General features: G+C 40.1%; 1 protein-coding gene across 1 annotated transcript; it reads right to left on the bottom strand.

Moving 5' to 3' along the window:
* Positions 1-3,955: 3,955 nt before the first annotated feature.
* On the bottom strand, positions 3,956-4,894 carry LOC142647049 (olfactory receptor 2D3-like). Its single transcript, XM_075825338.1, has one exon. It carries the CDS (start codon positions 4,892-4,894, stop codon positions 3,956-3,958), a length of 939 nt encoding a protein of 312 aa, XP_075681453.1.
* Between the last annotated feature and the right edge of the window lie 14,740 nt (positions 4,895-19,634).

Raw genomic sequence — 19,634 nt, 5'->3', positions numbered from 1 at the left:
ACGAGTTGTTAAAAAAATTAGTTGGTAAAAATGCGAGTTGGTAAAAAACGTCTGAAAAGCAGGGTCTGTTTTCCCTTGAAAACAGCTCTGGATTTTCAGACGTTTTGGTTGACTACGTGTGAACATACCCTAAAGGCTGGGAAAGCCCAAAAACCGTGGCCCTTCCCACCCTGGTAATGCTAGTCTGCTGCTGCTATGTTGTATCTGTCTGGTTGTGAAAATTGGAGAGGACCACACTTGGTTTTTTTTAAATTAAAAATAAATAAATAAAGATGGGTGCCCACCATTTTTCATTACCAGCCAGATACATGTTGTTAGCAGCAGCAGGCTAGCATTACCAGGATAGGAAAGGTGTCGCTTCAGATGGTCAGGTACTGGATCGTACCCGGCTCTTCCCAGTACCCCATATGGCGATGGGTACCGGGGTAATAATGGGGGGTTACTGCTAGCCTTTTCACTGGCTAACACTATGCCTTGCCTTAGTAATGGACACTGTCAATCAGACAGCATTTATTACTAAGACAGTAGTAATAATGTTAAAACAAATTACCAACACAGAAAACATATTTTATTGAAATAAAACCCCCCACACAATGCTCGTTAACCATTCCATTGAAAATAAAAACGCTGTCATCAAAGTAGTCCTCGAATCTGAAGTTGTCCAACAACTGAACCTGTAAAAAAAAAACAGTAGTAAAACGAGTAAGTAAAAAAGCAATACAATTATTCTACTTACCTTTCTGGATCCATGACAGTTAACTAAGCAGTGACAGCTGAAAGCTGTCATTAGTTAGTTTAAACATATATATACACACACATACAGACCCATATATACCCACACTGGCATATATATATATATATATATATATATATATATATATATATATATATATATATATATATATATATATAAACAGTACAGATAATGTAGTAGACATTACCTGCAGTCCTATGTAACACCACATAATCTGCAGTGCTATGTGACACCACAGATAGCACAGTGATAACTCTCTGAGTACAGATAATATAGTAGATGTTACCTGCAGTCCTATGTAACACATTATATAACACACAGTGATAACTTTCTGAGTACAGATAATGTAGATGTTACCTGCAGTCCTATGTAACACCACAGATAACACAGTGATAACTCTCTGAGTACAGATAATGTAGTAGTGTTACCTGCAGTCCTATGTAACACCACAGATAACACAGTGCTAACACTCTGAGTACAGATAATGTAGTATATGTTACCTGCAGTACTATGTAACACTACAAATAACACGTGATAACTCTCTGAGTACATATAATGTAGTAGTGTTACCTGCAGTCCTATGTAACACCACAGATAACACACAATTGTAAACATCTGACTACAGATAAAGTAGTCATGTTACCTGAAGTCCTAGTTAAATCCGCATATAACACACAGAGATAACTCTCTGAGTACAGATAATGTAGTAGATGTTACCTGCAGTCCTATGTAGCACCACAGATAACACACAGACATAAGTCTCTTGACACAGATTATATGGTATATGTTACCTGCAGTCCTATGTAACATCACAGATAACACTGATAACGCTCTGATTACAGATAATGTAGTAGAAACATACACATAAACATATACACATACACAAAAATATATATACACATACAAACACATATATAGGCACTTAGGCACACAAATACATGCAGAGACACATATACAAACATATTGGAACATATATACATACAAACACAGATATAATTACACAGACAAATATACACACACAGAGACACATACAGACACATATAGACACACACAGGCACATATAGAGGCACAACAGCAGGCAGATTCTCCATTAGGCATTAACTTCTTGCAGGGGTGGGCTGTGGGCAGATCTTCCTTCTATCCTCTTGCTGCCTCTGCTCCTGTCTCCTCCATGTGTGTAACCAATCAGCCAGCCCCGTGTCTGAGACACTCCCACTGTTCTTGTATTGGCTACAGCTGCTCACGTGAGCAGTTCTGTCCAATCCATTAACAGAGGGCGTGTCTTACACTCAGTCTGAGGAGCGCTGGTGTAGCCCCTCCCCCCTGCCTTGTGAGTAACCTGACCGCCGGTCAGTCAGGTCACAAAGTTCATTTTTTACTTCACAAAGGTCACAAAGTTCATATTTTATCCATGGCCCAGGACAATGAACATGTGTCTGCTCACTACTGCTAGTAATCTGCAAATGTACAGACACAAATGACATAGAAATGGATAAGAATGCTAAAAGCGTTTTCCTCCTGTACCAATGTTTTCATGCAGGGAAGCCCTGGGTTCCCACATAGCGTAAACTCTGTGCAGAAATTCCGCAGCATTTACAGTAGCAGCAAAATCAATGAGATTTAGCAAACTTTTGCCACATGGGGCAGAAAAAATACGCATAAAAGTTGTGCGGAAAGTGTTCTGCAGCATGTCAATTTATGCTATGCGTTCTGTGCAGAGATGCTGTGTGTTTGGCCCATAGACTTAAATGGGGAGCATTAATTTTGCAAAAGATAAGTATTGTTACGGTTTGTACAGCGGAAACAGCGGTAATGCAGCATAAAACGCTGGAAATCCACAGGTGCACATTAAGTTGCTATAATCAATGCTGAACTAAATCCACAAATAAAACCGCTGCTGTAAAACTGCAGCGTTTCCGCAGCAATATGCGCCGCAAAAAGACACTATTTGCTGTGGATTTCTTTAATTGAATTACCTGCTTTTTTTTGAGACTCCGCTGCAGATTTTCTGTTGCATAAATTCTGCAGAGTATCCTGTGTGTGGGAAAATACCCTTAAATATAAAAAGCTGAACATTTTCATTACTTGCTTATATATAAAACGAATGCCATTTACTAAATGTATGAAATTGAGGCCTATCATATTATACATGAAAATATATTACCTAAACTCCTGTCCCCATATATAAACTTTTATTCCGTGATCAAAATATTTTTTCTTATATAAAAAAAAAAATCCTGAATTACATATTGCATTGCCCACTAGATATTTATCATGCATTTATTATGAACACAAAAACGACTATGACAGAAAACTTGAAAATGATTATTAGATATCAAAGCTTTATTGCCTGGTTTACATGTTTCATTCAAAATGCTCTTCTTCGTGTCTGTTCACATCAGCCTCCGTTCATCGGTCACATTAGACCTTTCCGTCGGAGGAACCGATGAACGGGAAGTCAAACGGAAACCATAGCTTCCATTTGCATTACCATTGATTTCAATGGTAATGCTTCCGTTGCAGTGGCTTTCCGTTTGTTTCCGTTCAGTAAAGTTTCCATTTTTTTTGGCGGAAACAATAGCGTAGTCAACAGTACTTTTGTTTCCGTAAAAAAAACTGAAACTTTACAGAACAGAAACAAACGGAAACGCACTGCAACGAAAGCATTACCAATGGTAATGCAAACGGAAGCTATCATATGGTTTCCGTTTGGCTTTCCAGTCATCGGTTCCTCCAACGGAAAGCTCGAACGGAACCAATGAAGGGAAGCCCGACCCTGATGTGAACAGGCCCTTACATGCAGCAACAAAACCCAGAGAACTTATTTTTATTATTTCCTCCTCTAAAAATCCATTCTCACCTTTTCTTAAAATAAATAAAAAATATATATATAAAAATGGTAATAAAAATCTTGTTTAAAAACAACACATAAACCTGCCCTAAAAGAGAAAAATACATATAGACGAAAAGATGTAATTCTACATAACACTGTCTGTCAAAAAGCTTATAGTCATGTCGAACCTCAACCAGCAAAGCTGAATTCAGCTCCTGTAATATATAACTCAAGATCAGGACAAGAGAAATAAAGATAAGTATTTACAAAATGACTAAACATTATATGTTGATAAATTTTAGATTGAAAGTTGAGGGGAACGGCATTAACAAATACACACTGGTTTCGTAACTGGAGACCACTGTCATCTAGAAGGATCTTCTCCCCGGTACTCCCTTAAAAAGTTTCACAATTGCCCCTTGGATGTCTTTGTTTCTCAGACTGTATATGATGGGGTTTAAGAGAGGTGTAATACAGCTGTAGAACAGTGACAGAAGCCATTCCTTATCTGCCATTAAATTTGATTTTGGACGCATGTACATGAAGCTACCACTTCCATAAAATAGCAGAACAACAATAAGGTGGGATATACATGTAGAAAAAGATTTGCTTCTCCCACGTCCTTTAGGAATGTTAAAGACTGAAATTAGAATGTGCATATAGGAGCCACATATTAACGAGAAACAGCCAAGCATTAGGAAGCCACCAACAACAAAAACAGTAGCCTCATTAGGAAATGTATCAATACAAGAAATCTTCAACAAAGGCGGAATGTCACAGAAATAATGATTGAGAACATTGGAGCCACAAAAGGGCAATCTAAAAGTATTTGCAGTGTGAATGGCACCATAAATGCCCCCAATTACCCAGCTCCCAGCAACCATACGGAGGCAAGCATCTCTACTCATAATGACTGAATATCTCAATGGATTACATATAGCAACATATCGGTCATATGCCATGGTGGCCAATAAAGAAGACTCAGAAGCTGCTAATGAGAGGAAGACGTATAGCTGGACAATACATGCCGGTAGGGAAATGGCTAAATGTTCTATTAACAAATTGACAAGCATTTGCGGCAGCGTTGTAGAGGTATAGCAGATGTCTAAAAAAGCCAGATTTCGAAGGAGGAAGTACATTGGTGTCTGAAGTAGATGATCCATTTTTGTGAGAATAATAATAACCACATTCCCAGTTAGTGTTAAAAGGTATACAGTCAGGAAAACAACGAATAACAAGCTTTTCAATTTCATACTGTTGGCAAAGGCACTTAGGTAGAAGACATTAAATGTGGTGGAGTTGACCATGACAAGAGAACATCAAAAGCGTTTTTTACAAAAATGTAATCAAGTGGCAAATAAGTTGCATAATTAATTGTATAGCCCTTTAAGAAATTAGCATAGTAGCAGGTTCATTTTTTTATGAGATGTACTATTTTCTTCCTACAGTATCCGAAAATGCATTAATCTTTAAGATACACAATTGTATCCCTGGAAGACGCCAGCAAACCCTTTATAATATGAATGGAATTATTAGTAATGTTTTAGTGGTTTTTCAGTCTTCAGTAAATTAATATCAAGATTCTGTTTCTTTGAAATATGTGTGACATGCAAATTTCTATTAAAAATCACATCCAGTATATCATGCAGCAAAGAGTTGGTATATATTGCTTACATATTGTTGTATCAAATTAAAGTGATGTGAATTACGCGCTAGTGAAGTTGTTGTAATAGACGAATATTTGTGGCATCCAGTTAACCTGGATTGAATGTTAAAGTAATGGCAAATGATTGGCTATATATATAAGCTATAGACATTCACACTGAACTATATGCGCAAACACTTAATAATTGTAATCACTAGATCCCCAATGGCATTATATCAAGGGATTTCTCAACAAATGTGTAACAAATAAGTGGTTGAACAACAGGATCACTGACAGAAATATATACCATAAATTCATTAATAAAATGGTTATAGAATAATTTTTCCAATAAAACTATTCAGTCACAAATTTTCCATTAGACATTATCTTAAAATGAATGTGCGCCCTCGAATACCATTTTTTTTCCTAAAACAATATAAATATGTTAAATTCCTTGCTGATTTGTTTCTTAATATTGCTTTATAGCAGTAAGAGCCCCATTTTTCAGATACAGGGCTCCAAATCCCCTGCATAGCCTTAAATAGGCACTGTCGTTTTAATAAACTTTGCATAAATATATTCCAAGCGAATATAAGAAACTTTGTAATATATCTTAATACAGAAAAATGCCTCTTTCCCCACTTATCAGCCACTTCTCCCCCTCCTTCCCTCCTTTTCGGTTCACTCTGAATTTACTGCTAAATCCGTCTTTAGAGGAGATGGACTATCAGCTCACGGTTCAGGTTACAGTACATGGAAGGAAGAAGCAGGAATATAGTAAGAGAGGGGCAGAGAGAGACCCACAAAGATGCTGCTGCAGCTTCTAGTAAGTGTTTTAGCTCACCCCATTGCTGGATTCCCAGCTACGTACACTGCTTGTTAATGCTGGGTAATCTCCTCCATGTTGCAACTGCTTCTGAAGGGTGTGCTAAAAAGAGATTATGGAGCATGTAGTACTCTACTTTGTGTTTGCAATGTAGGGCAAACATGCTAGACTTTAGGCTCCACCCACTAGCCCAGGGAAAACAGAATTAGAGATAGAACTTGGAGAGTGGAGAACTGTTTGGCATAAGCAAGTCATATAATGGTTAGAAATAGTGTTATTCCTCATGTACACGTACATGATGGTTCATTTTGAATGTGTCACTTGCAACAACAGGTGCACTTTAACCCCTTGCTGCCGCAGCCAGTTTTCACAGAGCTACAGAGCTACAATTTTCAAATCTTACATGTGTCACTTTATGTGGTTATAACTTTGAAATGCTTTCACTTATCCAAGTGATTTTAGAATAGTTGAGACCATATTTGGTCTTAAACTGCTGTTTGTGCACACGGCAGGGCTCAGAAGGAAATGAGCACCATTTGACTTTTGGAGTGCAGATTTTGCTGGATTGTTTTCTTGGCCACTATGTCGCTCCCAAAGGGACTAAAACAGTGGAAACCCCCAGAAGTTACCTAAATTTGGAAAGTACACCCCTCAAGGCATTTATCTAGGGGTACATGTGAAAATGGTAATTTTTCCATAGATATGACATTTCAGTGTCCAATATGTTGTGCCCAACTTGTGCCATCATGAAAAGACAGCTCTCTAAGGGTATGTTCACACGCTTAATAAAAATATCTGAAAATACAAAGCTGTTTTCAAGGGAAAACAGCTCCTGATTTTCAGAAGTTTTTAAGCATCTTACGTTTGTTGCAGCGTTTTTTTACGGCCATTTTTGGAGCTGTTTTTCTATGGAGTCAATAAAAAATGGCTCCAAAAGCGGCACAAGAAGTGACATGCACTTCTTTTTTGTGGCCGTTTTTTAACACGGCCGTTTTTCAAAACGGCCACGTAAAAAGAATGCCCCGTCGGAACAGAACACCGTTTTCCCATTTAAAATCAATGGGCAGATGTTTGGAGGCATTCTGCTTCCAATTTCTCAGTTGTTTTTCAGCCGGTCACGGCACGGAAAACGGCCGAAAATAAGCCGTGTGAACATACCCTAATTATTATGCTGCAGTGTTTCCTAGTTTTAGAAACATCCTACATGTGGTCCTAATCTTTTGCCTGGACATACAACAGGACTCAGGAGCACTATAAGCATTTGAGGCCTAATTTGATGATTTACACAACATTGGTTCACAATTGCAGAGGCTCTGAGCTCAAATAGTAAAGTAAACACCCAAGAAGAAAACTACACCCCTTATTTCATTTATCAAGGGGTGTAGCGAGCATTTTGATCCCACAGTTGTTTTCCAGAAATGATAGAGCAAAGTGAAATTTGCAATGTTTCCACAGATATGCAATTTTTGTGCTCAATATGTTGTGCCCCTCTGGGCTCACTGGCGACACACGCCATAAATTTTTAAGATGGTTCTCCCGCGTATGGAATTGCCATATAAGTAAATGTAAACTGCTGTTTGGGTAGAACGCTGTATGAATCACAATGGAAGGACTGCCATTTTAGTTTTTCTTGGTAGTAGTTTTGTTTGCTGTTTTACTGCTATTTCACTTTACAATGTGGGGGCATATTTAAGCTGGGTGGAGTATATCGGGGCATACTAAAATGGTATAATAATGGGGTTTTTAAATAATAACAATTATCCATAGATGTGTGCAGGGGCGATGCAAAAATTCTTACTGGGCCCCCCCCCCCCCCCGCAAACTTCTCACGGCCGACGGTCCGCAGCTTTCAGCTGCATCGCTGGGTCTCCTAAGTGACCCAACAATGCAGCACTAGCAGCTGGGGGCGTCACTAAGGCTGGGTTCACACACCCTATTTACGGACGTAATTCGGGCGTTTTAGCATTGAATTACGTCCGAAAATGCGGCTCAAAAGCGTTGGCAAACATCTGCCCATTCATTTGAATGGGTCTTACGATGTTCTGTGCCGACGGTGACCCCACATCGTTCTTTCCAATTATTATTATTATTTTTTTTTTAAATGACGTGGGGTCCCCCCCATTTTTCATAACCAGCCAGATACAATAAAGCAGCAGCAGCCTAGCATCACCAGGGTGGGAAGGGCCACTGTTTTTGGCCTTTCCCCTCCTGATGCTACCAGCCTGCGGCCACCCCAGTGGCCGACCATCACTACAGATGGTCAAGTACTGGATCGTACCCGGCTCTTCCCAGCACCCCTGGTGGCGGTGGGTACCGGGGTAATAAAGGGGGTTAGTGTTAGCCTCTGCACCAGCTAACACTAAGCCCCGCCTTAGCAATGGATGCTGTCAATCAGCCGGCGGCCATTACTAAGGCGGTAGTAATATAGTTGAAAAAAAACCACAAAGACATAGAAAAAATATTTTATTGAAATAAAAATAAAAAAAACCCACAACCCTCATTAACCATTTTATTGATAATAAAAAAAAGCTGTCATCGAAGTAGTCCTGGAATCCGACATAGTCCAACGATCGAACCTGTAAGAAAACACACAAAAAATGATTAGTAACACGTGTGTTAGGGTTAGATACAGGGCCCATGTGTGATACTGTCTGTGGGACCCTGTATCTAAGACTTAGCATTAGCTAAGAAGAGTGAAAATTTCATCTCTTTTGTCAGTGAAGGTTTAGATTTTATCCTCACACATAATGCCTTTAAATTTAATGATAAATGGTATATACAAAATAACGGAAGAGCCATGGGAACCCCAGTAGCTTGTACGTTGGCTAATATTTTTTTAGGGGTTTTTGAGGATAGATATATCATTACACATTTGAATCCATTCCTAACTAAGATTAAATTATTTGTCAGATTTGTTGACAATATTTTTATGGTTTGGTCCGGTACAAAATCAGAATTCGAACTTTTTGTCACATACTTGAATGATTCTAATAAAATGAACATGAAGTTTACAAGTAAAATTGACCCTGTGGAGTTAGACTTTCTTGACGTAAAATTAACAATCAAGGGGAATATATTACATACGGAAGGTTTTAGGAAACCAACTGCTACAAATTCTTTACTACGTTACGATAGTTTCCACCCCCTACACGTCAGGAAAGCAATTCCATACGGTCAATTTATAAGGCTAAGACGCATAAATGACACAGATGAATCTTTTCTTAAACAGGCAAACGCCTTAAAAAAACGATTATTAGAAAGAGGTTTCCCGCCTGATATATTAAATAAAGCCATGAATACTGCATTCATGAAAAATCAGAACGATTTGTTAAAACCAAAGAAATATAAAAATAGGAATGAAAAGGAGGGAAAAAGATTCATCTTTACTTTCAAATATACTGGTCAAGCACAAATCATCAAAAATGTGATTTATAAATATTGGTATTTAATCGAAGAAGATTCAAGTCTGAGAAATATAGCCATAAAAAAACCTTTAATCTCGTTCAGACGAAGTACCACACTAAAAGACAATCTAGTACATAGTAGATTTTCTGAAATTAAACATAATTGGCTTGACAAACAAATCCCGAAAGGGAACCATCGATGTGGAAATTGCGCCTTCTGTAGGTTTAACCTCCAGGCAAAAATATTGAATTTTGGGGGTATCACACAAAAAATAGAACAATTTATTAGTTGCAAAACTAAATTCATAGTCTATATCATTTTTTGTCCTTGTGGACGATTTTATATAGGAAAAACCATCAGATGCCTATATGTTAGATTCAGAGAACACTGTAAATCTATAACAACAAATGAGGGAGCTCCCAGATTAATCCACCATATGAATAAAGCCCATGGTGGAGACTCTAATCTATTGAGGTTCGCAGGTATTGAACATGTCCCAATTCCTGAAAATGGGGGGGATAGACACAGGATATTATTGAGAAAAGAATCAGGATGGATTATCCGTACCAATGCAATGGGACCTGCCGGCCTAAATGATAAAAATGACATGGCAGTCTTTCTATAACAATCTTTATATTTGTGCTTATAGTTTTTGTTTTTAATTTGCCACACATATGATGTATGTGTTGCTTTTTATCCTCACTTATGTGTACAACAGTGTAACTATGCTTTCTGTAAAGGAACAATGAACGGCTTCCTATATCATATCCATTATGGTGTACAAACAAAAATGGCTATGTAAGGATAAAACTATTTATTTATAGTGTATTTAACTGAATACAGTTCTTTGCTCCATCCCCCGAATAATTCATCAAAAGTTTCCATTCTAATTAATCTACATATATATGTATATATTTTCTTAAAATCGTACTCACCTATCGTTGTCTGATGTGTCCGTGATGGAAGTTTTGCTTCTTTGCGGCCTTCAGGTCAGAATAAGGTGTGAATGGAGCCCTTTTCCTTGAAAGGTAAAAGTGATGCTTGCTTTGTGAAAAGAAATTAACATAAAGGGGTGTGTTCCAGAAGCTGTTCACTGTTGCTACATGCGTTACTATGGAAGCTACAGCTGTTGGCAGTTTAAAAGAACGCCTCCAGCAGTGACGTACTAGGTCAGAAGAAGCGCAATCTCCAGCGCGAAACAGGCTGTAACCTACAACTAGCTGTCCTCCCTGTAATGCTTTTATCCTCGCCAAGGTGACACAATAAAGTTAAAAAGATTTGCAAACGGGTGAGTGCCGCATTTTCATTTCTTTCATCTATATTATACTACAAGACTGTCTGTTTTTATGCTGAGCACCGCCCGAAGTTTGCTTAAAGAGGCTCTGTCACCAGATTTTGCAACCCCTATCTGCCCCTATCTGCTATTGCAGCAGATAGGCGCTGCAATGTAGATTACAGTAACGTTTTTATTTAAAAAAAAACGAGCATTTTTGGCAAAGTTATGGCCATTTTTGGGCGTTCTGAAGAGAAGTGGATGATACTTCTATACACAACGCCCAGCTAGTAAAAGTAGTAAACACGCCCCGATGTACGCACATAATACACGCCCAGTTGTACTTTTACTTTTCAACACGCCCAGTTGTACTTTTGCAAGCCTCATTTGCATAAATACAAAAATGGTCATAACTTGGCCAAAAATGCTCGTTTTTTAAAAATAAAAACGTTACTGTAATCTACATTGCAGCGCCTATCTGCTGCAATAGCAGATAGGGGTTGCAAAATCTGGTGACAGAGCCTCTTTAAATGAGGAAACCCTGACTCCACTTGCATCTATCTGCCTGTTCCATGCTGTGAAGATTGAGAGTGGTGCCGACTTCCTTCTACTGTGCTTGAGTAATCTTATACAGTGTAAGATTACTGTGTGCTGGGGCCCTGTATCTAAGGGTATGTTCACACGGCCAAATTTCAGACGTATACGAGGCGTATTATGCCTCGTTTTACGTCTGAAAATATGGCTACAATACGTCGGCAAACATCTGCCCATTCATTTGAATGGGTTTGCCGACGTACTGTGCAGACGACCTGTTATTTACGAGTCGTCGTTTGACAGCTGTCAAACGACGACCCGTAAATTTACTGCCTCGGCAAAGAAGTGCAGGGCACTTCTTTGCCACGTAATTTGAGCCGTTCTTCATTGAAATCAATGAAGCACGGCTCAAGGTTTACGAGCGTCTCAGACGCCTCGTAAATTACGAGGAGGAGCTTTTACGTGTGAAACGAGGCAGCTGTTAACAGTCTGTCTTTTCACACGTAACTGCCTCTCAGCGTGTGAACATACCCTTAACCGACAGTGTGGTAGGCTTAGATACAGGGTCCCACAGACAGGATCACACATGGGCCATGTATCTAAGCCTACCATGTGATTGTCTTAGATACAGGGCCCAGCAAACAGGATCACACAATCTGTGATCCTGTCTCATGGGCCCTCTAGGCCTGCTACATCGTAGGCTTAAAAGGGTTGTGCAGTCCCTAAACATTGATGGCCTTTCCTCAGGATAGGCCATGAATAGCTGATGTGTCTGGGTCCGACTTCCGGGACTTTCCTGGTTCCGGATCGCAGCGGAGGTCCTGACGTCACAGCGCTATGCGCCGCGCACAACATCGAGAGGACAGAACTTCTGCCGCGGCTGAAGAGGAAGGTAAGATTAGTTGCCCTGACTGGCGGGGTCCGACTCCCGGGACCCGCCAATCAGCTGTTTTGAAGGGCCCGCAGCACTCGTACGAGAGCTGCTTCCCCTTCATTTCACTACTCGCTCACACTGTGAATCGCCGACACCAATTCACAGTGTGACCGGAATGAAGGGGAACAGCTCTCGTACGAGTGCTGCGGCCCCTTCAAAACAGCTGATTGGCGGGTCCCGGGAGTCGGACCCCGCCAGTCAGGGCAACTAATCTTACCTTCCTCTTCAGCAGCGGCAGAAGTTCTGTCCTCTCGATGTTGTGCGCGGCGCATAGCGCATTGACGTCAGGACCTCCGCTGCGATCCGGAACCAGGAAGGTAAGGTCAGTCTGTTACTATAGTAACAGGGGCTCGCGGCCCCAGTTACTATAGTAACTTTTTATTGATGTGGTGCGGGGGGCTGTGGGCCCCCCTGGCTTCGGGGCCCGGTCGCAATTGCGACCCCTATAGCTACGCCAGTGTAGATATGAGATAGATAGATATGAGATAGATATGAGATAGATAGATATGAGATAGATAGATAGATAGATAGATAGATAGATAGATAGATAGATAGATAGATAGATAGATAGATATGAGATAGATAGATATGAGATAGATAGATAGATACTTTGTCTGTTATGCTAAACTGTCAGCCCTGAGGTGTGACTGCTCAGCATGACAGACATACATACACACAGTGAAGGGGTTAAGAGCTGGATTACTAGTTGCTACTTACATCTGCTGTGGGGTCAGCAGCTCGTACTGCAGGGGAGCAGCAGACACGCACACCATCTTCTTGCTGTAGCCATTCCTTTCCCTCTGAACAGGTCACGAGGAAGAGGGAAACAGCAAGAAGTGAGCTGATTGGGTGGACAGTACAGTGGGCGGGGCTGGGTCTCGTAAGATGAGTGGATTCATCTATCATTCATTTTCCACCGTCTTGTTCCCCCTCCACGCAATGACACTCTGACAGCTGAGCTGCCACCAATGCTTTAAGCTACATTACTGGGTCTCTTTTGTACCACAGCAGGGACCCAGCAATGTAGAGCAATCATTGCAGCGCTAGTGTGGTGAGGGGGGCCTGCGGGCCCCCCTAGCTACGGGGCCCGGTCGCAGTTGCGACCGCTGCGACCCCTATAGCTACGCCACTGGATGTGTGTTACGCTTTGAAGCAATTCTTTCTGCACAGGCAATTGTCTAACTGATAAATGGTGTTGTTTCTTATTCCCCTTTTGGTACACACACTGCACCTTTGCAATTTGGGGAAATTTTCTGGGAAAGTATTGCCCAGGTACAATATGGGCACCCTCGCTTGCAGCACATATGTTTGCTTCCTGGTTTCCAAATATTAGGGCTTAACTAATCACCTTTTGAAACAGAAGAAATGTTCCCCTCGAGCCTGCACATTGGGATGTTTTTTCATTCCTGACTTACGGGAGCCATAACTTTTTTTATTTTTTATAAACGTAGTCGTATGGAGGCTGTTTTTTGCAGGACAAGCTGTAGTTTTTAGTGGTACAATTTTGGGGTACATGTGGCTTTTTGATCACTTATATTTAATTTTTTGGGAGGCAATGGGATCAAAATTAGTTCATAGTTTATTCAGGTTTTTGTTTTTATTAATGCGGTGTTAACCATGCTGTATAAATGACATGTTAACTTTTTCTGCAGGGTAGTACGATTATGGCCATATTAAATTTATATCCTTTTTTTTTTATTTTACTACTTTTCCAAAATGACTTGGAGAGCTGAGGCTCAGGATGCTACAGTGAAGGAAATAAGTATTTGATCCCTTGCTGATTTTGTAAGTTTGCCCACTGTCAAAGACATGAACAGTCTAGAATTTTTAGGCTAGGTTAATTTTACCAGTGAGAGATAGATTATATAAAAAAAAACTGAAAATCACATAGTCAAAATTATATATATTTATTTGCATTGTGCACAGAGAAATAAGTATTTGATCCCCTACCAACCATTAAAGGGAATGTGTTGGCAGCAAAACATGATTTTTTTTTTTAGTTTAACAGTTAGTGTATAGGTGATTAAACATTGTTCTATTTTTTATTTTATTTTTTCACGAGTCAGGAAATATTATAAATTGGATTCAATTGGATTCAAATTTATAATATTTCCCATTGCTGGTCACTAGATGGAGCCATTCCCAAAATTGCAGCATTGCATGTGGTAAAGCATCCCCCATGTGAGCTCTCAGCATCCCCCCCTCCTTTATCCTTGCTAGTGCCGGGATAAAAGAGGGGATTGAACGGGCTAACCTCCTACACTGTGTGTCGCCATTTTTTGAGCTAACACACAGTGTAGTAGGTTTACATACAGTAGTAAACACACACAAACACGAACATACATAGAAATCTCTTACCTGTTCCTGCCGCCGCGGCTCCATCCGGCCCGTCCGCTCCGTCTGCTGCCGCTGGTCCAAGTGCACAAGTCAGGAAACCGCGACCGGAAGTAGTAATCTTACTGTCCGGCCGCGACTTCCGGTCCACAGGAAAATGGCCGGACGGCGCGCATTTCAAATTGGACTGTGTGGGAGCGGCGCATGCGCCGTTCCCACACAGACGGCGTACATTGAAGTGGATGGAACGGGCCCCGTTCGCAGTCCCTATGGGACTGGAGCTGCCGTATTCCATGTCTGTATGTGTCGTTAATCGACACATACAGAAATGGAAAAAAAATGGCAGCCCCCATAGGGAAGAAAAAGTGTCAAAATAAGAAAAAGTAACACACAAACACACAAATTAATCCAAACGTTTTTAATAAAGCACTAACATCTTTAACATATTAAAAAAAAATTGTGGTAACACTGTTCCTTTAAGAGTTCAGCCGCCTCCAGACCAGTTACACGCTCCAATTCAACTTGGTGCCTGCATTAAAGACAGCTGTCTTAAATGGTCACCTGTATAAAAGACTCCTGTCCACAGACTCAATTAATCAGTCTGACTCTAATCTCTACAACATGGGCAAGACCAAAGAGCTTTCTAAGGATGTCAGGGACAAGATCATAGACCTGCACAAGGCTGGAATGGGCTACAAAACCATAAGTAAGACGCTGGGTGAGAAGGAGACAACTGTTGGTGCAATAGTAAGAAAATGGAAGACATACAAAATGACTGTCAATCGACATCGATCTGGGCTCCATGCAAAATCTCACCTCATGGGGTATCCTTGATCCTGAGGAAGGTGAGAGCTCAGCCGAAAACTACACGGGGGGAACTTGTTAATGATTTCAAGGCAGCTGGGACCACAGTCACCAAGAAAACCATTGGTAACACATTACGCCGTAATGGATTAAAATCCTGCAGTGCCCGCAAGGTCCCCCTGCTCAAGAAGGCACATGTACAGGCCCATCTGAAGTTTGCAAATGAACATCTGGATGATTCTGAGAGTGATTGGGAGAAGGTGCTGTGGTCAGATGAGACTAAAATTTAGCTCTTTGGCATTAACTCAACTTGCCGTGTTTGGAGGAAGAGAAATGCTGCCTATGACCCAAAGAACACCGTCCCCACTGTCAAGCATGGAGGTGGAAACATTATGTTTTGGGGGTGTTTCTCTGCTAAGGGCACAGGACTACTTCACCGCATCAATGGGAGAATGGATGGAGCCATGTACCGTCAAATCCTGAGTGACAACCTCCTTCCCTCCACCAGGACATTAAAAATGGCTCGTGGCTGGGTCTTCCAGCACGACAATGACCCGAAACATACAGCCAAGGCAACAAAGGAGTGGCTCAAAAAGAAGCACATTAATGTCATGGAGTGGCCTAGCCAGTCTCCAGACCTTAATCCCATCGAAAACTTATGGAAGGAGCTGAAGATCCGAGTTGCCAAGTGACAGCCTCGAAATCTTAATGATTTACAGATGATCTGCAAAGAGGAGTGGGCCAAAATTCCATCTAACATGTGTGCAAACCTCATTATCAACTACAAAAAATGTCTGACTGCTGTGCTTGCCAACAAGGGTTTTGCCACCAAGTATTAAGTCTTGTTTGCCAAAGGGATCAAATACTTATTTCTCTGTGCACAATGCAAATAAATATATATAATTTTGACAATGTGATTTTCTTTTTTTTTTTTTTTATATAATCTATCTCTCACTGGTAAAATTAACCTAGCCTAAAAATTCTAGACTGTTCATGTCTTTGACAGTGGGCAAACATACAAAATCAGCAAGGGATCAAATACTTATTTCCTTCACTGTATAAGTAAATTAAAGACTTGGTATACATCAGCGGTCACATGGGCTGCAGCATCATCCAGGGAGGCCGGACCGGACTCAGAACAGGAGGGACGCGTCGCCATAACAACGGCCTAGGTAAGTATGAGCGTTTTTTATCGCTGCTTTCCGCATTGGACAATCCATCCGAAAAAAAGCACACCACAATGTTGTGGGGTTTTTCGGACGAAATATACTGTGGGTTCCAGGTCGAATACGCTGCACAGTTTTTACGCAGCGTATCCGACACGTGGGAATTAAATCTATTCTTGATTTAATTTTGTGATTACTTATCGACATGGATCAATAAATGGTAAAGCTGACACCTTATCTATAATTTATAGTCCACACACAGAAAGGCAAGTGTGACAGCACAATTTTGTCTGAAAAGATCTTTGTAGGGACTACTTATTCAAAGAGTTCCTGACTCTACTTAATACCTTAACACTATTTCTGGCTATTATATAACCTGTATCCTGTATCCTAGAGGGCTGTGCATAACGGCTATCATGTCTTCTATACACTGCACATAGAAGAGGCTGACAAAAGAATGGCATCAGAGATATCCTAACAAGTCAGCCCCTGGGACATACTGAAAGAAGGGGAAGTACTGTCAGGATTTTAACCCAGAAACGTCTGAATCCCAGGCAGCAGCTTTTCTCACTAAGCTAACTGGTGCTACTAGACAGCTCCACTGCTGACTCTGTTTTCTAGTTTCTTTTGACTTTTGCCTCTCTGGAGTGCTTCCTGACCATGTCTTTGCCTCACGCTACAACCTATTGCAGCTTGTGTACTGTACTTTTGTTTATTGTCATTATTCCTCTGTTTTATATGTCACATGTTCACAATGCAGATCTACAGAGTCTGGACAGGTAATGGACCAGACTCTTCCATTTCTCTGTAGGTGGTTAGTATGATGATAGGAATCACCAGAGGTAGGAATGAGATGGAAATTAGTTTAGAAGTATATGATGTCTGCTGAGCCGGTCTTCATTTTAGGAACATAAAACAGAAATAATGTTCCTTATGTTCTTAAATAGACATGAGCGAATCAATTCTACACAAATCAATACAAATTTCCCGAAAGTTTTGGATTTTAATATTTATAAACAAATTTAAACTTTAACTTAAACATTAACTTTGAGCAGTAAATATAATAAGTGATATACAGTAGTTAAATAATAATAAAAAATATAAAAAAAACAACTAACAATGCGTATCCAATGTTCAGGTAATATACAGATCCTCCCCCCTCTTAGTCTAACAAGATACATTTATTCAGAAGTTGGTGGATTGCCCATGAGATGTGGAGAAAACTTTACACACTAGACAACCATTTTATATTATTTACTGTTCTTCTTGTCCTTGACTGCTGCAGACACACACACGCAGCCAGTCTTCCTCTCCTGTCTTGCATCACACTGCTGCTGGAGTACTATAAGTGGAATTTAATAACGTTTCTACATCAGTTTTGCACAAATGTCACAAAAATATTGCCTTTTGAGCCGTTTCCACCGCACTTGCTACGTTTAAAAAAGGTGAGGGGGTCTTAGCTGAAGAGGGCATAGTCACCCACAATCCAACGCAATTGCTATAATTTATGCCAGATATGGCTGGAGTTATAGTAGGAATCTATGTCAGCTCATGACTGGCGTAAATTTCATTCTGTGGTGCATAGACAGCCGAAGATGTGACAAATTTATTAAGAGGTGTGTCTGGCGCAGTCTTAATAAATTCCCTCTTATGCATCTTAGCAGGACTATATGATATAATACTGTATAACAGAATTTGCTATGATGGTTATGAGGTCTATGTAACTGTAAACAATGCACTTCTATATCTGACTTACAATTACAGCACATTTTCTATAATGATGAATTTTTTTTAATTTTTTTAAGCATTAACCTTTTAAGACGACCTCCTGCATTTAAAGCGACCCTCCGGTTCTGGGACAACATTTTAAATATGATGGGGTATATGGTATAAGATTACTTGGTGCCCTCCAGTTGTGCCCCTCTACCTTGGATCCACCGATTTAGGGTCCCCTCTGTGCTGTCCTATAATGGCTGCAGCGCTTTTTAGACTACGAGTCTGAGACACTCCCACTGTTTTCGGATTGGCCAGAGCTGATCACGTGAGCAGTTCCGTTCAATCCGTGAACAGAGGGAGTGGAGTGTCTTAGACTCAGCTGCGACAACACAAAGGGGACCCGAAAACGGCGGATCCACAGAATATCGGAGCAACTGGAGGGCACAAGGTAATATTACTCCTTATACCCCATCACATTTCTAATTTTGTCCTGAGACCAGAGGGCAGCTTTAAGTGTGTGACCATACCCCCCTTACATTACACAAGCAAAATTACTAAACCATAATCAAATAAAACATTGTATAACTTTGTGTTGCTCTATTTCAAATAGTCAGCACTGAAACGAAATTTTGCTGTTCTCTAAAAACACCCATCTGCATTTCATTTGTTGTGGTGACACATTGTGCCACAATCCCATTTTTACTAACTGATAATAGTAGTAGTGCTACTGGACTAGTGATAATATATTTTATGTTCAACCAAAATATTTATTTCTACTGCCCTGATTCTGACAAGTGGTACCACATACATTTCAGTCACTAGGGTTTTATTCTTTACTCCTACAAATAAACAGAAAGTTAGTTACATTTAAATTAATTAATCATTTGGGAAAAACTAAGTTAGTAGGAGGCATCACGTAAATCCATGATATTATAACAGATGTATAATAAAAAAAAATATTTTTAGAACATAAAGATACTGACATGACAAATAAACAGTAGAGAAGTTTGTGTATACCAAAGACGTTCACTCTTCCTGTCTTCAAAGTCAAAAGGAAAGCAAGTCACCTTAACTGCATGATTGTGACTTGTGTGACTTGACCCATGACAAAGGTGAAACCTAACTCCACTGGTTTATGATTTTGGAAATAACAATCTTTTAAAACATGTCCTTTTAGTACACCTTGTCTTAATGTTGGAGACAAGAACCCTTTAACTGGGCTATGAGTGAGTGTCATAAAGTCCCTTATGCGAAATATTCTACTATTCAGATTTACAATAAGTGACAGTTTACTTAAGAGAAAAAAACAACAACATTTCCATATATATAGTAGGTAACATGGACATAAACATGATAACACTGTGCTAGCCTTACATACACACAACATATCAGCTCAGGTTACCTGGAAAT

The sequence above is a fragment of the Rhinoderma darwinii genome, chromosome 1, assembly GCF_050947455.1.
Source record: "Rhinoderma darwinii isolate aRhiDar2 chromosome 1, aRhiDar2.hap1, whole genome shotgun sequence".
Lineage (NCBI taxonomy): Eukaryota > Metazoa > Chordata > Amphibia > Anura > Rhinodermatidae > Rhinoderma > Rhinoderma darwinii.
This window is presented reverse-complemented; position numbering and strand designations above follow the sequence as displayed.